We start from the raw sequence: 19,212 nt of genomic DNA, 5'->3' as shown, positions 1-19,212 counted from the left end.
CCCATGTCTTGATTTAGAATAATAATCAAAATGGACCATGTAGAGAACTTTCTTATACTGTTTAATTCTCTCTAATTCAAGTCTAATTTTCAAACTTGTCATTAATAAAAATTGTTCTTTCAATTTATTTGTGTAGTATTATTATACCATGATTTCCATCTTTTAATATCAATTAAAAAGTGGATTTTTCCAAAATGTTACATCTGGGAAATGTCAGTAAATTAGCAGAATAACCCTGCTTATATACGCCAGTCATTTTGTACTGTTTTATATTTGTACAAAGTTTACCTGAAATTATGTGATTCACCACATGGTGTGATAGAACAATTCGCTACATCACACCACTAGGGACGAGGGTTTTTACTGTGAAATGAATTAACCTCTGTATTGATCTGATATGATCTCCTGGGAGATTTTAAGTAGGGAAACTAGTGAGTTGTTACAGTCTAAGGACATTCTTTCATATAGCATGGCATTATATTTTCTATGTGAATATCTGGGGTTAAAAGTTGGTGCTTGTATTTAGGGTGATCGTTTGTAATCACAATGGATTAGCTAACCTAGATTTCTCCCTTGTAGTTATTGCTGCCGAGTTCATTGCTCATGTCTACTCTGACCTGGCGTGGGATATGAATGATAGATGCAGATACAATATTGAAGAGATGGATATATATATATATATATATTTTTTTTAATAAAAAAATCTTCAATGGCAATGTACATTTCTTTCTAATTCTGATACAAACATTAGTACTAATTTAATAGTGTCATTTTACCCTTCATTAGGTAACTAAATGAGCCCAAGAACAAAGAGGGATTATTAGGTATTAATTTACAACTTCACAATTATACAATGCATTACAGTTTTAATCCTGTTATCACCATCAGGAGTGATCTTTAGTTAATTAGCAGCAGGCCTAATTTTGCTTGATGTTTCAATTGATCCAGTCCTCTGAGGTCTTTATTTAGGTCACAGGTTTATATGGCTACTCAGGAAGTTGTAATTAGCACATTGTCATTGATAGTTATTTACATTGACTGCAGCATGTAGACACGTATTTGATTTTTAAGTCAGAGGTCAGTTGATCATTTTAGATAACTGACCTTTAAAATGAAATGAACCACTGAGGCATTTTGTTGCATTAATAGGAGTTTTTATTTTCTTTTACTACAAGTGCTCAGTTTTTCATGCTGCTTTTTGTTAACAGAAGATGCATATCTTTTACCAAAATAATATATTTTTACAGTATATTACCATGAAAACATCTGTGGTTTCCAGTTTTGTTTACTGAAGGAATAGTGAGAATATGCATTTATTTATGCCTTTATTTTATTGGTTGTTTACGTGCTTTTGTGCTATAATTTATGTGCTGACTTGTGAACTATGTATTCTAGTAATGTATTTATGGCTTAAAAACAAGCTTTTCTTTATTCAAATCAGTCATTCTTAAATAGTATAGCAAAAATGTTTATCTCCTTAGAAGTTTTCTCTTGATTTATTATGAAACATTTAATCACATTATATTTATTTTGGCTTTTTAACTTTTTAACTCTGACAACATAAAAATTCTTTTTAATGTCAAAGTGAAAACAGATATCTGAAAAGTGTTTTAAATCAACTACAAATATAAAACAAAATTATTAGTCACATAAGTATTCACCCCTTTAAAACAGTATTTAGAAGATGCACCTTTGGCAGCCATGTGTGCACAGGTCTCTATCAGCTTGGCACATCTAGACACTGCCATTTTACTCCATTTTACCTTGTAAAACTGTTCAAGCTCTGTCAGATTGCATGATGGTCATTAGTGAACAGCATTTTATAAATCAGGCCACCCATTCTCCATTGGACTGAGATCTGAACTCTGACTCTACTATTCCAGGGCATTAATATAGTTTTTAAGCTGTTCCTGTGTAGCTTTGGCTTTATTGTGTGGTTGTGTCTTGTTGGAAAACGGATAATTTCTTAAGATGCAAGTTTCCTGCAGGCTGCATCAGGTTTTACAAAAAGCAATGCTTTATTGTATTGGTTTTACCCTGTAAGCTTTTCAGGCCTGCTGCAGAGAAACAACCCAACAGAATGATTCTGCCACAACTATGCTACACAGTAGGGAATGTGTTTTTTTGACAATGTGCCATATTCAAACATGGCATTTAGTCTGATGACCAAAAAGATCAATTTTGGTCTCATCCAGCTATACAGTAGAGCTGACTTAAAAGCCATATGCCCTCTAACAAACTTTGGTTTTTGTTTTCTCTTTTTCACTCTGTCATAAAGCTGCATTCACAGTCTTTCCAGTCTCAGCCCCTGTAGGTTGTAACTTCTTCAGAGTTCTAAGAAGCCTCTTCGTGGTCTCCCTCACTACTCTTCTTCTTGCACAATCTCTTAGTTTTTGTGGACAGCTTGCTTTAAGCAGGTATACAGCTGTGCTAGACTCTTTACATTTCTTAATGATTGATTGACTGGACTCATAGGGATATTCCGTGACTTGGATGTTTTTCTGTTTCCATGTCCTGACTTGTACATTTCAATCACCTTTTCACTGGCTTGTTTGGAGTGTTTTTTTTTCTCCATCGTGTAGGTTAGGCCACCATAGTGACTCAATACAAGTTGGACTTTCCGTTCAGATGTGCAATTACACTACAATCAACTGAAACTCCTTAACAACAGATCTCCACTGTCACTTCTAAAACTAATTGCCTGCACCAGTGATGATATAGGTGTGTCATATTACAGGAGGTGAATACATAATTTAATTTCCGGCGCCGCATCCGAGCGGAGGATGCCATCATCTATATGCTACACCGATCCCTCTCCCACCTGGACAGAGGCAGTGGTGCTGTAAGAATTATGTTTTTGGACTTCTCTAGCACCTTCAACACCATCCAACCTCTGCTCCTTAGAGACAAGCTGACTGAGATGAGAGTAGACTCACACCTGGTGGCATGGATTATGGACTATCTTACAGACAGACCTCAATATGTGCGTCTTGGGAACTGCAGGTCTGACATTGTGTTCAGCAATACAGGGCGCCGCAGGGGACTGTACTTTCTCTGGTCCTGTTCAATCTATATACATCAGACTTGCAATATTACTCGGAGTCCTGCCACGTGCAAAAGTTCGCTGATGACACTGCTATTGTGGGCTGCATCAGGAGTGGGCAGGAGGAGGAGTATACGAAACTAATCAAGGACTTTGTTAAATGGTGCGACTCAAACCACTTACACCTGAACACCAGCAAGACCAAGGAGCTGGTGGTGGATTTTAGGAGGCCTAGGCCCCACATGGACCCCGTGATCATCAGAGGTGACTGTGTGCAGAGGGTGCAGACCTTTAAATATCTGGGAGTGCAGCTGGATGACAAATTGGACTGGACTGCCAATACTGATGCTCTATTTAAGAAAGGTCAGAGCAGACTATACTTTCTGAGAAGGTTGGCATCCTTCAACATCTGCAGTAATGTTGCAGATTACTCGCCAGACGGATGTGGCGAGTGCCCTCTTCTACGTGGTGGTGTGCTGGGGAGGCAGCATAAAGATGAAAGACGCCTCACGCCTGGACAAACTTGTTAAGAAGGCAGGCTGTATTGTAGGATTAAAGTTGGACAGTTTAACATCTGTGGCAGAGCGACGGGCACTAAGCAAACTCCTGTCAATCATGAAGAATCCACTGCATCCACTGAACAGTGTCATCTCCAGACAGAGGAGCAGCTTCAGTGACAGACTTTTGTCACCGTCCTGCTCCACTGACAGACTGAGGAGATCGTTCCTCCCCCACACTATGCGGCTCTTCAATTTCATCCAGGGGAGTAAATGCTAACATTATTTAAAATTATTGTCTGCTTTATTTATTTATTTATTTTCCATTTTTTCATTTTTATTACTATTTAATTTAATATTGTTTCTTTGTATCAGTATACTGCTGCTGGATTATGTGAATTTCCCCTTGGGATTAATAAAGTATCTATCTATCTATCTATCTATCTATCTATCTATCTATCTATCTATCTATCTATCATCTATCATCTACGTACTGTGGAGGCTGGCCCAGACACAGACAGGCGGACACGTTCATTTCACCCACAAACACGTTTATTTACAAGAATAAGTCGCAAGATGCACCACAAAACCCCCAAAGTCCCCAAAGTCCTGGCCACACAATGCCTTACTTTCTCTTCTTCAGGCTGCCTCCTCGCCTCCTCCAGCAAGCTCAGTCCTCTCCACTCCCAACTCTCACCCTGAATGAAGGGAGGCGGCCCCTTTTATTATCACTCGGATGTGCTCCAGGTGGGTTCCGGCAATCACCCGCTGACACGCCCCTGTGTGGTGGAAGTGCCGGCTGCATCCCCGGAAGCACTCCGGGTGTCCCTGCTCTTCTTCCCCCCAGCACTTCTTGGTGTGGCGGAAATGCTGAGGTCCAGGGCTCCAAAGGCATGGAGGCACCCCTTGGCGGCGACCATGGGCCCCTACAGGGTGGAGCTTCAAAGCTCTTTACCCGTGGCCCCAGGGCGGTCGCCCCCAGATGGTCTGGGGAAGGCGCCATCCCTCCTCCGGTCTTCCTGGGCGTCCTGGCCAGGTCGCCACCCCTGCCACTTCTGACAATGCGTAGTCAATTATTGTGTTTTATGTTTGTAATTAGTGTTGGTAATTTTGCATAGGTCTGTTTTCACTTTGAAATTAAAAAATATTTTTTCTGTTCATCAATGTCAGAAAAGCCCAAATAAATTCTTTGTGAGCTAAGGTTGTATAGCAATAAATGTAAAAACTTCTAAGCAGTTGAAAACCTTTTATAAGCATTGTAGAGTGCCCTGACCCATTTCATTACATTCATGGTCACAAGGCCTGAAGCTGAACCCAACAGCATTTGGGTGCAAGGTAGAAATTTAACACAAGAAAAGCTGCTAGTCTATAGTGTAGCTAACCCACACCCACACCCACACTCACACTAATACAGCTTAGAATTTCCTATTAACCTTGAGGATGTAGGAGGAAAACCAGAGAATTTGGAGAAAGCCCGTGCAAACCCTGCACAGACAGCAGGGATTCAAAACTAGTATTCTGTAAGGTGATTATAGTATCATCAGTGCAATTGTGTTGCCCTCATTCTTAAATATACTACTTTTGTTTAGTAAATACCTTTAGAAAAATGAAGCACATCATAGTTGGATATTTTTTTCAGTTACTGATCTAAAAAAAGCAGCCATGCAGTTTTTACCAGTGACTACCTAGTTTAATGTCTTGCTCCTTCACCACTGGGACACTGTCTACCATCAACAATAAAGTGTGGAAATCTTTTATTTTGCTTAATAGTAAAAGTGTACTTGTGCATTATGATGAGGTGATTGCCTATCACATAATGAAGAGAACACAACAAAGGAATTCTTTATAGGAGTTGAAAATATTATGAAATGAAGCAACCCTGCTTACAAGCCCCTTGTGTAGTATGGATTACTAAACTCCTGTTGTTATTTGTTGCAGTAATGATTACTGCTCCTCGAGACCCTTTTCCCACCCGAGATGGCATGATTTTATCATGCGCTACTGATTCTGAGACTGGCAACAAAATGTAAAAGTGATTAAATGGTCCATAGCATGATTGACTAATGCTACTTTCCTACTAGCCACAACAATTATAGATCACACCAACAGTAGCAAATGTAAGAATGTAATGAAAATTGTTTTTATAAATGATAAAAATGCACAATAATCCATCCATCTATTTTCCAACCCGTTGAATCCGAACACAGGGTCATGGGGGTCTGCCGGAGCCAATCCCAGCCAACACAGGATGCAAGGCAGGAACCAGTCCCGGGCAGGGCGCCAACACACCGCAGAACACAAACACCCACACCCACACACCAAGCACACATTAGGGACAATTTAGAATCACCAGTCCACCTAACCTGCATGTCTTTGGACGGTGGGAGGAAACCGGAGTACCCGGAGGAAACCCACGCGGACACAGGGAGAACATGCAAACTCCAAGCAGGGAGGACCTGGGAAGCAAACCCGGGTCTCCTAACTGTGAGGCAGCAGCGCTACCACTGCGCCACCGTGCCGCCCATACACAATAATATAATCAATTATTTACAAATCACCCCCAGTTGTAATAATGAAAAAGTATTTTTAGTGTCTATCAAAAAAAATGCCATAGTGTTCCTTAATGTGAGTGTTCCTCAGGGCCAGCAGATTATCGCCCACCATCACTTCTTGCAGGCCCAGCAGGTCTGTTTCATCCTTGCTCTTTAACCCTTTAAGGTGTGGTCAGCCTTGCCCACTTTTAGTTCTTATTAGACCACTGAGTCTAGTGCTCCTTTCAGTCCTTTCTGTCTTTACTATTGTTAGAAACAATGAAAGGTAAAAAAAAAAAACACAGACACCAAATACACAGGGCAACTGTTACAAATGTTCTTCTAATATGAGAGTGTAACAAGGCGCTATATAGGCACCTGACCCAACACAGATGGATATGAAAGGCACGTATAAAATAAATAAACTTTTTATTTCTCTTCACCTCTGGGGCACGTCTTCCCCGTAATCCCCACAAGTACAACACACAAAAGTATATCACCACACTCCTGTCTTCTACCACCACTCCTCCAAGCTTTGTCCACCTTCAACCTGACTCTGGCCACTGAGTGGTGGTTGCTGGCCCCTTTTATAGCCCAACCGGAAGTGCTCCAGGTGCTTGGTCACCTATTTCCAGTTGCACTTCCAGGCAGGGGCTGAAGACTCATCCAACCAAGGTTAGGGACCCATGCAGCACCCCCTGGTGGCCACCCCAGATCCCAACAGGGCTGTGGAGAACTCTAATGGAGCCCTGCGGGAAGCTGTGGCATAAGACAGGGAGGCTGTCACCAAGCGTCCCGGGGGAGGTATTGAGCAGCCCATGGTTGCTCCCCCGGAACATACGTCAAAAGGGCGTCCCGGCCGGGCATGGGACCCGGCCATCCGCCACAAGAGTCATTCAAATACAATTCTACGATCTTTATTAACTCTGTAGAGATATTAAGTACTTTACCAACACAAAACATTAAATTGTTTTAACAGTGAGATGTTTACTGCAAGTCAATGTATATTTCAAACACAATGCATTCTGTGTTTCAGAGCTGTTTTTACTTTTTAATCAGAATCATTAGTTACACTTTTGCAAACCTTAAAATGAGGCCAAAGTGAAAATTATATTCATAACACTAATTACTTTGTTGGATACGTTTCTTGAAGCTCTGTGTGAATAACTTTGGAGGATTGTTTAAAATAAAATAATAAAACATCAGTGCAGCAGACTTATTAGGACGTTTATATGTTCTTAGAAACTGCAGGACCAAAAGAAAATCATTCTCTTTAATAGAGAGATAATAATATTGAATAGTTCACCTGAAGAAATTAATTTGGAATGAAATGAAAAGGATGTTGTCTGAATGAAGGCACTAATGGATAACAAAAAAATGCTAAAATGTCTTTTTCACATATGTCCTAATATGTCAATACATCTGAAAACCTTGTACAGGTATTGATATGATTGTTTTTTTCTAGCAGTCGTATAGCCACTTTGTTGTAATATCTGGAAAAATTCTTTGGGAGATGATTATCTAAATGGAATCTGTATACTGATTTATTTATTTGTATATATTTGTAAAGAAAGAGATATGTAGCTGGCTCTCCTTGTAAGCATCTCTTAGCACTGCAAATGTATAACCATTCAGAGTTGATACAAATTACAATAAAGTTCAACTCAGAAAGGTACCCTTAAAATTAAAGTCAGTAAATCAGGTTAGATATATGTTTTAGTGTGGAGAGCAACGTTTCCAGATTCACTATTATGTGCAAATGTTGAATCCTTTTAGTACATCGTATTGTCTCAGATCAATAAGAGAGATGGCTTTAACCAGTTTGTGTCAGACTTAAACTTGAAATTACTGAATCTTCAAAGTGTGTTTAACATTAAGCATTTGCTCTTTATGTTATACTTTTTTTTCTGTACATTGTTTTTTACATCAAGTATACATTTTGTGGTTGTCCTGCCCTTTTTAATTTATTGCAGAAATATCTGTTTAATGGAGAGTAAAATAATTACTTCATTCTGTTGTTGTACTGTACAGACGCAGAATAAATCTGTAGTTCAAGCAGATGTGATTGTTAGCAGAGGTGATATCACTCACAAAGGAAAGGTCAGCTAGAACTTATCCTGGGAACAGTGGGCTCATGGCACTAACCAGCCCTAGATATAAGGTTTCAGTTTATAGCAGGCCCAAGTTATTTGAACATTATTTGACATTAATTTAAATAATCTAACAGTATACAGACCAGGGCAACAGCATGTTATGATTCAGGGATTCATTTCCTGATTCAGTATCCCTTATTGCTTACCATTTCAGTCAGCTAGCTATCCATCTACCTCTCTTTATCTGATTTAGTACAGTCTCAAAAACAGCAATGGTGTCGCTATATGACAAGTGGCTTCTGGCAGAGCTGCCAAGCGTGAAGCTGCATTGTCATGTTACATGAAGCAGTGATTACTCTGCCAAGTTATTATGAAGAAGTTTTCAAACAAAATACTTGAAATAAACTTTTACAGTAACATATAAATTATAATGGGATATTTCAGTGCCTACTAATCCATAGATCACCTCAAAAATAATATTACTGAGGTTTAAGGAATTAACTTGGTTTTGAAAGTTCTGGGGTGCTCAATGCTTTTACATAGTATTTTTTTTATATATTTAAAGAATATATATTATTACTGTAGATTACTTTGATTAATAAAAAAACAAAAAACAGTAGTGAAACGATTTTCTCAGAACCAAAGAATATGGCGTCTCTCCCTGTCACTTCAATTATGTCATGGTTTAGGAACTGGAAGACCAATACGAATTGTTCACTCATCCAAAATGGCATATTTAACTTTATGAAAGCCAACGGGGTGCAAATTAAAAACAAAAGTCAGAAATATATTGTTTTATTGAATCTAGTTCTACCTAACAAAGTTTACAGTGAGAGCCTTATTAAATTAACTTTATGAAGCATTTATTCAAATAGTGTCACTTGCCAAATACAAGTCTCTTTTAAAAATATGCATACATGAATTTTTGTATTAGTGCCTTAATACTCGAGGAAAAATATAAAGTCATTTAACAGATTGCTATATGTTTAATAATTTGAATGTAATGATACAGAAAAAAAATAGAACCATTAGTCTTTTTACTTTTTATCTGATAGTTTGTTTTGCTCTATGAACTGTTTTGTGAAGGTCCGATTGGTTATTTGAATAAATTCAGTTACAATAGGCATTTTAACAGAACACTTTTAATAAGCAGTTGTCCCAAAACAAAACAAAATAGTGTGAGTTTCATACATGATCTCTAGATTCCTTCTTCTAGCTAAGGAGATGCAGTCAGATTGATTGTCCATTTTAAATAGCTCTGGTTTGAACAAGTACAGTCATGCACATGACTGTTTCCCATACAATGATGGTTCACACACACAATTCTTTCAGATATGCTCAAGCTTTCCACAGTACTTTTACAGTATACCTCCACATTTTGCACAAATTCCCCATTTCTGTATGAGAACACCATAGGTTATGTTTCATTAAGAAATTTAGTTAGTACCCTCACCCCAGGCAGTGCTAATTATGTGTACATGTCTGTCTTTATTAAGGGAGGTGTCATTGCATACAAGAAAAACAAGTATACCATCTGAATTAAAACATATTAGGTTATAAATGAACGTGGATTTTTTTTATAGTTAAATTACTGAGGTCTCCAAGCTGAGAGACACTGATATACAGCATCTGTTTCAGTTCCTGCAATAACATGCATCATCTCCGGGTTTGACAACTTTTGTCCAAACTAAGGTAGGCACGGACTCTATTTTCAGTTATTTGAAAAACATTAAAGAACTAGCATAGTGAAATACTTTTTGTTAAATGGCAACAGTGGTATAATGATAAGTCCATCTGTTTCGATTACGTTGTGCATTTAGGAACATCTCTTCACGTGATATGCTAGCCCTTATGTCCCTCTTTCTTTGTGCATCTTGTATTCTTTGTTCATCAGACATTCTAGTCCTTACATCTGTTTTTCTTAGTGTTTTTTGTTGCTTTTGTTTATTGGACATTCTGTTACAGTTACAACTGTTACATCCATATTTCTTTGTAGTTTTTTGTTGCCTTGGTTCATTGGAAATTCTAGCCCTTACATCCATATTTCTTTGTTACCTTATATATATCTATCTATCTACACTATTCACGATTTGTATAGTGTCCCAACTTTTTTGGAATCCGGTTTGTATCTATATATATATATGTATATATATATATATATATATATATATATATATATATATATATATATATATATATATATATATATATATACACACATACATATATATATATATATATATATATATATATATATATATATATATATATATACACATACATATATATATGTATGCTCAAAAAATTAAAGGAACACTTTGAAAACACATCAGATCTCAATGGGAAAAAGAAATCCTCCTGGATATCTGTAAGAAACAGTCAGAAAAATGAGGAGGGAAAATGTCAGTGGCCTCCACCTGTTAAACCATTCCTGTTTTGGGGTCATCTCATTGTTGCCCCTCTAGTGCATCTGTTGTTAATTTCATTAACACCACAGCAGCTGAAACTGATTAACAACCCCCTCTGCTACTAAACTGACCAGATTAATATCCCATAAGTTTCATTGACTTCATGCTATACTCATGCTATATTAAATATATATATATATATATATTTCTATATAAAATATATATATATATATATACACATACATACATATAGATATACACATACATACAGAGATGGCAAATGTCAATATTTTATTTGTAATAGAACGTAGATGACAGATCAAACGTTTAATCCGAGTAAAAGTATCATTTTAAAGGAAAAATATGTTGATTCAAAATTTCACGGTGTCAACAAATCCCAAAAAAGTTGTGACAAGTAGCAATAAGAGCCTGGAAAAAGTAAATTTGAGCACAACGAAGAGCTGGAAGACCAATTAACACTAATTAGGTCAATTGGCAACATGATTGGGTATAAAAAGAGCTTCTCAGAGTGGCAGTGTCTCTCAGAAGCCAAGATGGGTAGAGGATCACCAATTCCCACAATGTTGCAGAAAGATAGTGGAGCAATATCAGAAAGGTGTTACCCAGCGAAAATTGCAAAGACTTTGCATCTATCATCATCAACTGTGCATAACATCATCCGAAGATTCAGAGAATCTGGAACAATCTCTGTGCGTAAGGTCAAGGCCGTAAAACCATACTGGATGCCCGTGATCTCCGGGCCCTTAAACAACACTGCACCACAAACAGGAATGCTATTGTAAAGGAAATCACAGAATGGGCTCAGGAATACTTCCAGAAACCATTGTCAGTGAACACAATCCACCGTGCCATCTGCCGTTGCCAGCTGAAACTCTACAGTGCAAAGAAGAAGCCATTTCTAAGCAAGATCCACGATGAGTCACGATTCAAAGTTCTTTTTGGAAATCTGGGACGCCATGTCATCCGGACCAAAGAGGACAAGGACAACCAAAGTTGTTATCAACGGTCAGTTCAGCAGCCTGCATCTCTAATGGTATGGGGTTGCATGAGTGCGTGTGGCATGGGCAGCTTGCATGTCTGGAAAGGCACCATCAATGCAGAAAAATATATTCAGGTTCTAGAACAACATATGCTCCCATCCTGACGTCATCTCTTTCAGGGAAGACCCTGCATTTTTCAACAAGATAATGCCAGACCACATTCTGCATCAATCACAACATCATGGCTGCATAGGAGAAGGATCCGGGTACTGAAATGGCCAGTCTGCAGTCCAGATCTTTCACCTACAGAGAACATTTGGCGCATCATAAAGAGGAAGGTGCGACAAAGAAGGCCCAAGACGATTGAACAGTTAGAGGCCTGTATTAGACAAGAATGGGAGAGCATTCCTATTTCTAAACTTGAGAAACTGGTCTCCTCGGTCCCCAGACGTCTGTTGAGTGTTGTAAGAAGAAGGGGAGATGCCACACAGTGGTGAAAATGGCCTTGTCCCAACTTTTTTGGGATTTGTTGACAACATGAAATTCTGAATCAACATATTTTTCCCTTAAAATGATACATTTTCTCAGTTTAAACTTTTGTTCCGTGATTTATGTTCTATTCTGAATAAAATATTAGAAGTTGGCACCTCCACATCATTGCATTCAGTTTTTATTCACGATTTGTATAGTGTCCCAACTTTTTTGGAATTGGGTTTGAGTATATATATGTGTGTGTGTATATTTATATATGTGTGTGTGTGTGTGTATATATATATATATATATATATATATATATATATATATATATATATATATATATATATATATACACACAGTGGTGTGAAAAACTATTTGCCCCCTTCCTGATTTCTTATTCTTTTGCATGTTTGTCACACAAAATGTTTCTGATCATCAAACACATTTAACCATTAGTCAAATATAACACAAGTAAACACAAAATGCAGTTTTTATTATTTATGGAGAAAAAAAATCCATACCTACATGGCCCTGTGTGAAAAAGTAATTGCCCCTGAACCTAATAACTGGTTGGGCCACCCTTAGCAGCAATAACTGCAATCAAGCGTATGATACATACATAATTGTCTTGAATAAAATAAGTATGTGTGTTTTTACTTTCATGTTACAGAATCTTTTGACAGTTTTCAATGCTTGTCTTCTCTTTTCCAGATTAATGAAGCCATTTTTTGTGCTGGACAAATTGGGCTTATACCATGCACAATGCAACTTGTTCAAGGAGGTGTTCAAAAAGAAGCCATACTAACGTTCAGTCATGTAGAAAAGGTGTTAGATGCTATGAACAGTGGCTTAACACTCAGACATGTATTAATGGCAAATTGCTATGCTATTAGCAAGATGGACATTCCTCTTATCAAGAAAATATGGGAAAAATGTACAGCAGAGGTAAGTTTTTCACCTGTTTAAAAGTGGGTTACACTTAGTGTTTTTTCCTTGTTTTTATTATCTTGCACACAAGACCTTATAATGAATTAAAATTTTGTGAATGAACTGAAACAGAAGTTGGAGGAGGGTAGGGTATATTGTGGCATCATGCTGAAGTGGATAACTTGAGTTCAAAGATCTTGCTTGATTGTTTGCTGGATTATCTTCACTGTGACATTTACATTTTCTCTTGTGTCTACATGGATTTTCTTCAGATTTTCTGCCTTCTTCTGTATATGAAAAATTTGGTTCATAGATTAAGTGGCATTTCTAAATTTATATACAATATATAATTGCATAATTTATCTACATGGCTTTTGATGAATTTGCATCTAATTCAGAGTTAGTTCTTGCCTTGTGACTGATGGTTCCAGGATAAGATTATTTTCAGTATCATGCACCAATATGTCGAGTACAGGTAAGATCGAAAAAAAAATGTTCAAATGACATATCGTTTTCAAATAGTGACGTTTTCATGTATGAATGTGTGTGTGCGCTAGCGAGAGAGGCAGAGACAGATACAATCTCATTCATGTTGTTGTTGGAATATAAAATAAACACTTTTGCAAAGGTATAATGAAACAAGTGTGCTTTTATTTAAGAATAAAACTGAATAACAAAAAAATTCAAGTGAAATCAAGATACCAAGAAGACATGATTCACCAGCGTTTGTGTGTCTGCTTACATCCCTTCAGCGATATCTTTTACAGGTAGCAAAACTCTACACCAGCTGTTACAGACTGAAATCAAAGGCTTCTTCTTTTTGGACACACAATGTCAGCATGGCACTGCCAGATCTAAACACTAGCATGGAGAGTTGCTTGCGTACTAAAGTGACTATAGCTGCAGATAGAAGTCTCATTTTACTTATGGTGCCAAAGAGAGTTGTGTCGCAGTGCAGCAGTCTATTAGCCAGCAAAAGTCTGTCGTTACAGTTCTGCCTTTGTTCAGAAATGGCTCCACAAGCTTTATGATCGTGTGAGAGAAAAATTAACTGCTTGCAAGCTACTTAGGATTAATAGCTGACAAACCCGTTTTGTTATAACGGCTGGTTATTCATACAGGCATCTGTCATAAGACAGGATACAGTAAGCTGACCTAGGAAAATTTCCAGTTTCTTTAGGAACATATCTGTTTGAAACAGAAAAGATGACCTTTCCTTCTTTATGAGTCTACCTGACAAGTGAAAGAAATAAGAACAGACGGCCCATTAGCGTAATAAAATAAAATGCTTAAGTAAACGATATTATGTTTTTATTTTTTTTTTTGTTTTTTTTATAAATAAGGGGAAGGGGGAGGAAGAAGAAGTTATAAAAAGCCAATAGAAAAAAATGTAACTTTGCTCTTCTGCCTTACAACGTAGAATCCACGTACTCATCTGTGACTGACTAAAAATCTAATTGATTGAACTATTTCTGTCTTCTTCTGAGTTTTTTTTTCCCCACAAACACAGACTGGCAGAATAAAACTAAATAATAAAAAAACGAGCACTAACCTTTTACACCAGGTGTTACATACTCAAATCAAATGTATGTTTTTGTTATATTATGGAAATAATATTAGCAGCTCACTACTCAAAACGTGGAGTGCCCGGCCTCAAACCCGGAAACTTTAGGATATGTTATAACGTAGCAGTTCTTAACCTCTGCACCATTCAAGAATACATATCAACTTCCGGTCAACTGACATTTGAGCTTGGTTTTTTTTGACTCCTTGTCAGCATCATGTAAATCGAATGATTTTTTTTCTTTGGTTATATTCTTGAATTAAAGTGCATGTATTTGTTTGATATTTGGACTAAAGTCTTCACACATTATGCATTTCTAGTCATTATTATTATAATATGGAAAAAGCTTCTGTTTTAGCTATGTGTTCAGCAGTTCCTGTCATCCTACACTTACACAGATTGTTGTAGACATGGAACACACATGAAATGTACAGTATGTATTCCAAATAATAATATTTTATTTACCCTATACAACTCCTGGCACCTCATTCTCAGATAAACAGAACCTGAGCTCTGAGAATTTTGTGACGGACTCTGCTCCATCATTGTGAGGGGTGAGAATAGCAGGTTGTTTGCTGTTTGTGCTGATCGACACATTTGCAAAACAAAAGACGCTAATGGAGTGGTGCAAAGGAATTTAAGGTGGCACAGGAGTTTTGTAGGCTTCAAGGATTCTAATGTTAATACTTGATAGAGCCTGTGTCAATACATTAGACTGTTTATGGGGAAAAAGAAATGCAATACTTTTCGCCATACTGCAATTTCAATCTTAAATGATGAAATAAGAACAAAAATTAAAATAATATGAGAATAAAGCAGTACAACAACCAAAAAATGCAGGAAATCAAAAATAACTGAACATTAACAACAGGCCACTTGTGTATGACTTCTTGACTCTTGTATCCACTAATGTTTGACATCTCTGGTGCATACAGCCAATGATCCCTTGAATCTGCAGCTGTGGAATTTTATCCCATTCTTGCAGAAGGCCCTGATAAAGTTGCTGGCCATTGGTAGGCAGAGTATCATTTTTTTTTTTTTTTTATTACAATCCATACAAAGCAATCAAGTTTTTACAAAAAGAAAAATTGAGTTAAGAACAGATCGATCCCCACCCCTGAGAGAGAGAGCAAGCCAAACGGCGTAAAATTTAAGGCTTGTAAACATACCTAAATTAATAAATTCTCTGTGTTTCATGAACTTATTTTAAAATATTACTGATTAGATCCTGCCATGTTTTGAAAAAAGTCTGTACAGATCCTCTAACTGAGTATTTGATTTTTTCCAATTTCAAATAATATAACACATCGGTTTCCCACTGACTTAAAAGAGGAGAGTTTGGGTTCCTCCAGTTTATCAGAATGAGTCTGCTTGCCAAGAGTGTAGTGAATGCAATCACAATTTGTTTGTCTTTCTCCACTTTAAGCCCCTCTGGAAGAACCCCAAACACAGCTGTTAATGGGTTAGGAGGGATTGTGAGTCCAAGGCTGTCTGAAAGGTAATTAAAAATTTTTGGTTTTGGTTGCAACGTTCGCAGGTTGGATCATGCCCTGGAAACATTTTGGAGAGTTTTAGTCGAGACAGATGTGCTTGATATATAATTTTGAGTTGTATAATTGTATGCTATGCGCATATGGAGCTTGAGTGAATTCTCTGCATTGCTACTTTCCACTCCTTTTCTGATATATTAATTGAGAGATCTTTTTCCCAGTGTCCTCTTGGATCTTTGAAAGGAAGGGATTGTAAAATGATTTTATATAACACAATTGAGCAATATTTTTTCCAGCATATTAGTGTATTGTTTAACAAAGTTCGATAATAGTGTGTTTGGATTTGAGCACAGAGCAAGGAATACAAAGAAGTACTGCAGGATTTTACTTCTATTGCGTTCCAAGCCTGTGTATGTTCTTCTATTTGTGTCCAGGTTCTTATCGCCTGTATATTTGCTGCCCAGTAATAAAACTGGAAGTTAGGTAGAGCAATGCCGCCTTCTGCCTTTTGTCTTTGTAGGGTCGCTCATTTGATGCGTGGATGTTTTGAATTCCAAATAAATTAGGTTATTGTTGAATCTAATTGCTTAAAGAATGATTAATGTATATTGGGATGTTTCTCCATCCTTCTGGCTATGATTTTAGAGAGTATTTTAACGTCGTTATTCAGAAGTGAAATTGGTCTGTATGATGCACATTGTAATAAGTCCTTATTTTGTTTTGGAAAGACAGTGATTAGTGCTTGGTGAAAGGTTTGTGGAAGAAATTGGTTATCTCTGGCTTCTGTAAATGTTGCTAATAGGAGGGAGCTAGCTGAGCGGAGAATTTCTTGTAAAACTCTGCAGGGTAGCCATCAGGGCCTGCTGCTTTTCCACCTTGGAGTGACTTTATAGCATCTAGTAATTCTGATAATGCCAGAGGTTTATCAAGTTCCTCCACACTAAAAGCGTCTATTTGTGGTATCTGTAATGTATCCAGAAATGCATTAGATTGTATATTGTCTTCTTTAAACTCAGTAGTATATAGGGATTTATAGTAGTCTCTGAAAGTGTGCATTATATTTTTGTGTTCGATGATTTTATCTCCGTTCGTGTTAGTGATTACGAGATTGCATTGCGCACTTCTTGCTTGTGAATTTGTTGAGCTAAAAGCTTATTAGCTTTCTCTCCATGTTCATAGTAATGATGTCTGGATTTGTAAATTAGTTGTTCAGTTTCTTTAGTTGTCAAGAGGTTTAATTCTGAATGTAGAGCCTGCCTCCTCCTATGTAGAGTCTCGCTTGGTAGTCTGGCATGTTCTTCATCTATTTTAGTAATTTCGCTTTTTATCTCTGCTACTTTCTTCGCTTTGGATTTATTTCTGTGGGAAAGATATGAGATAATCTGTCCTCTTAAGAAGGCCTTAAGAGTTTCCCAGAGTATTCCTGCAGAGATCTCGGGGATGTATTTGTCTCTAGAAAGAATTTGATTTGTTTGGATATAAATTCAGTACAATTCTCGTCAGCTAATAGAAGCGGGTTGAGCCGCCATCTGCGAGGTGAGTGTATGGGGCTTAGTAATTTCAGCTCCAAGATCATAGGTGCATGGTTCGAAATAACAATAGCATCGTATTTACAAGATTTAATCTTAGGCAAGAAGTTATTGTCTATAAAGAAGTAATCAATCCTTGAGTAGCAATGATGTACTGGTGAGTAGAAAGAATATGTTCTTGAATTTGGGTTTAAAAACCTCCAGGGATCTGATAAGTTGTGATCAGTTATAAACTTTGTAATTATCTTTGCAGTGTTAGATGCCATTCCCCCTGTGGAGGAAGTCCTATCTAAAAGTGGATTTAAAACACAATTAAAGTCCCCAGCCATTATAACTTTATGAGTGTTCAGATTGGGAATGGATGCAAATAAATTTTGTATAAATTCCTTATCATCAACATTAGGTGCATAAACATTTATCAAAATCATTTTACAGTTAGATAAGTCTCCCATGACCATTACATATCTCCCTTCAGGATCCAATACTACATCTGATGCTACAAATGGTACTGTTCTATGTATGAGAATTCCCACACCTCTAGTTTTCTTTGTAAAACTAGAATGGAACATTTGGCCAGTCCAGTCTTTTGCAGCGGAACTGATCCTTGCTTAGTAAGTGGGTTTCCTGTAAAAATACTATTTTAGCATTTAGACCTGTTAGGTGAGAAAGTACTTTCTTTCTCTTTAATTCAGGCCTTTAACATTCCAGCTTACGAAGTTAACTGTCCCATCATGGAGACACTGATTCTGAGTTTTTGATGTCATTTTATAGTCTTAACTGGAAGTGAGATAGTTTAGGTCTTAATTTCCTATTTCCCCAAGAGTTGTTGCCATGCAGCTTATTATTACGTTGATAGTTATAATTATAAAGATTGAGAGGATAGATTAGGTATAGATCAAGCCTGCTCTCTTTCTCTCCCCTTAACCCCCACCTTCCCTTTTGCCTCCCCAAGTGAGGCTAAAACCCACTTCACGCAGTCCCAGTCCTCTGACATACCCAGAGACAGAGCACGTCCAAAGCACAACAAGCCCCCATGCAGTGGTGCTTTAGGGTTAAAAGATAGAGATATCTGTTACCAATATAGTCTTTAAAAAAGAAAAAAAAAAAAAAAAAATTTTGCACTTAAATATATATATATATATATATCTTCAGCAATTTTAGTGCATTAAGATGATACCCCAGATAATAAACCCGGTGATGGTGTTAAAGATGTGTCCAAAATAAGCATAACAAGTCTTAATGCAGTAATAGCAATAACAGTAAACCAAGGGTATGATATTGAACAGTCTCGTTTAGGGTAGAGATGAAATAATTAGAAAAGAAAAAAAAAAAAAAGGAAAAAGTAATTAAGCACAATAAAACATAAACAGATAGCGCCCTAGTAATACTAAGTAATAATAAGAATATATGAGAATATATGCTGATAAAAACCCGTATTTTAAAACGAATAGATCAGACAGTAGATTATTAATCCTAGCTTTATCATTTACCGCCATGACTCACTATTATGTATCAGAATAGTCCGGGATCAGCTTTCTTAATTCATTTTCTGCTTCTTCCTTGCTAGCGAAGACATAGAATTGACCCTGCCATTCCACTTTCAGTTTTGCCGGATACAGGAGGCTGTATTTGACACTGGCTTGCCGTAGCCA

General features: G+C 37.2%; 1 protein-coding gene across 1 annotated transcript in view; it reads left to right on the top strand.

Annotated features, from left to right (window-relative positions):
- dph6 (diphthamine biosynthesis 6) overlaps positions 1-19,212 on the top strand; it is a 400,161-nt gene that overhangs the window by 330,693 nt on the left and 50,256 nt on the right. Inside the window, exon 13 of the mRNA XM_039741254.1 lies at positions 12,762-12,995. Coding sequence (XP_039597188.1) covers positions 12,762-12,995 — 234 coding nt within the window. The remainder of the gene's footprint in view (positions 1-12,761; positions 12,996-19,212) is intronic.

The sequence above is a fragment of the Polypterus senegalus genome, chromosome 18 (genome assembly GCF_016835505.1).
Source record: "Polypterus senegalus isolate Bchr_013 chromosome 18, ASM1683550v1, whole genome shotgun sequence".
Taxonomy (NCBI): Eukaryota; Metazoa; Chordata; class Cladistia; order Polypteriformes; family Polypteridae; genus Polypterus; species Polypterus senegalus.
This window is presented reverse-complemented; position numbering and strand designations above follow the sequence as displayed.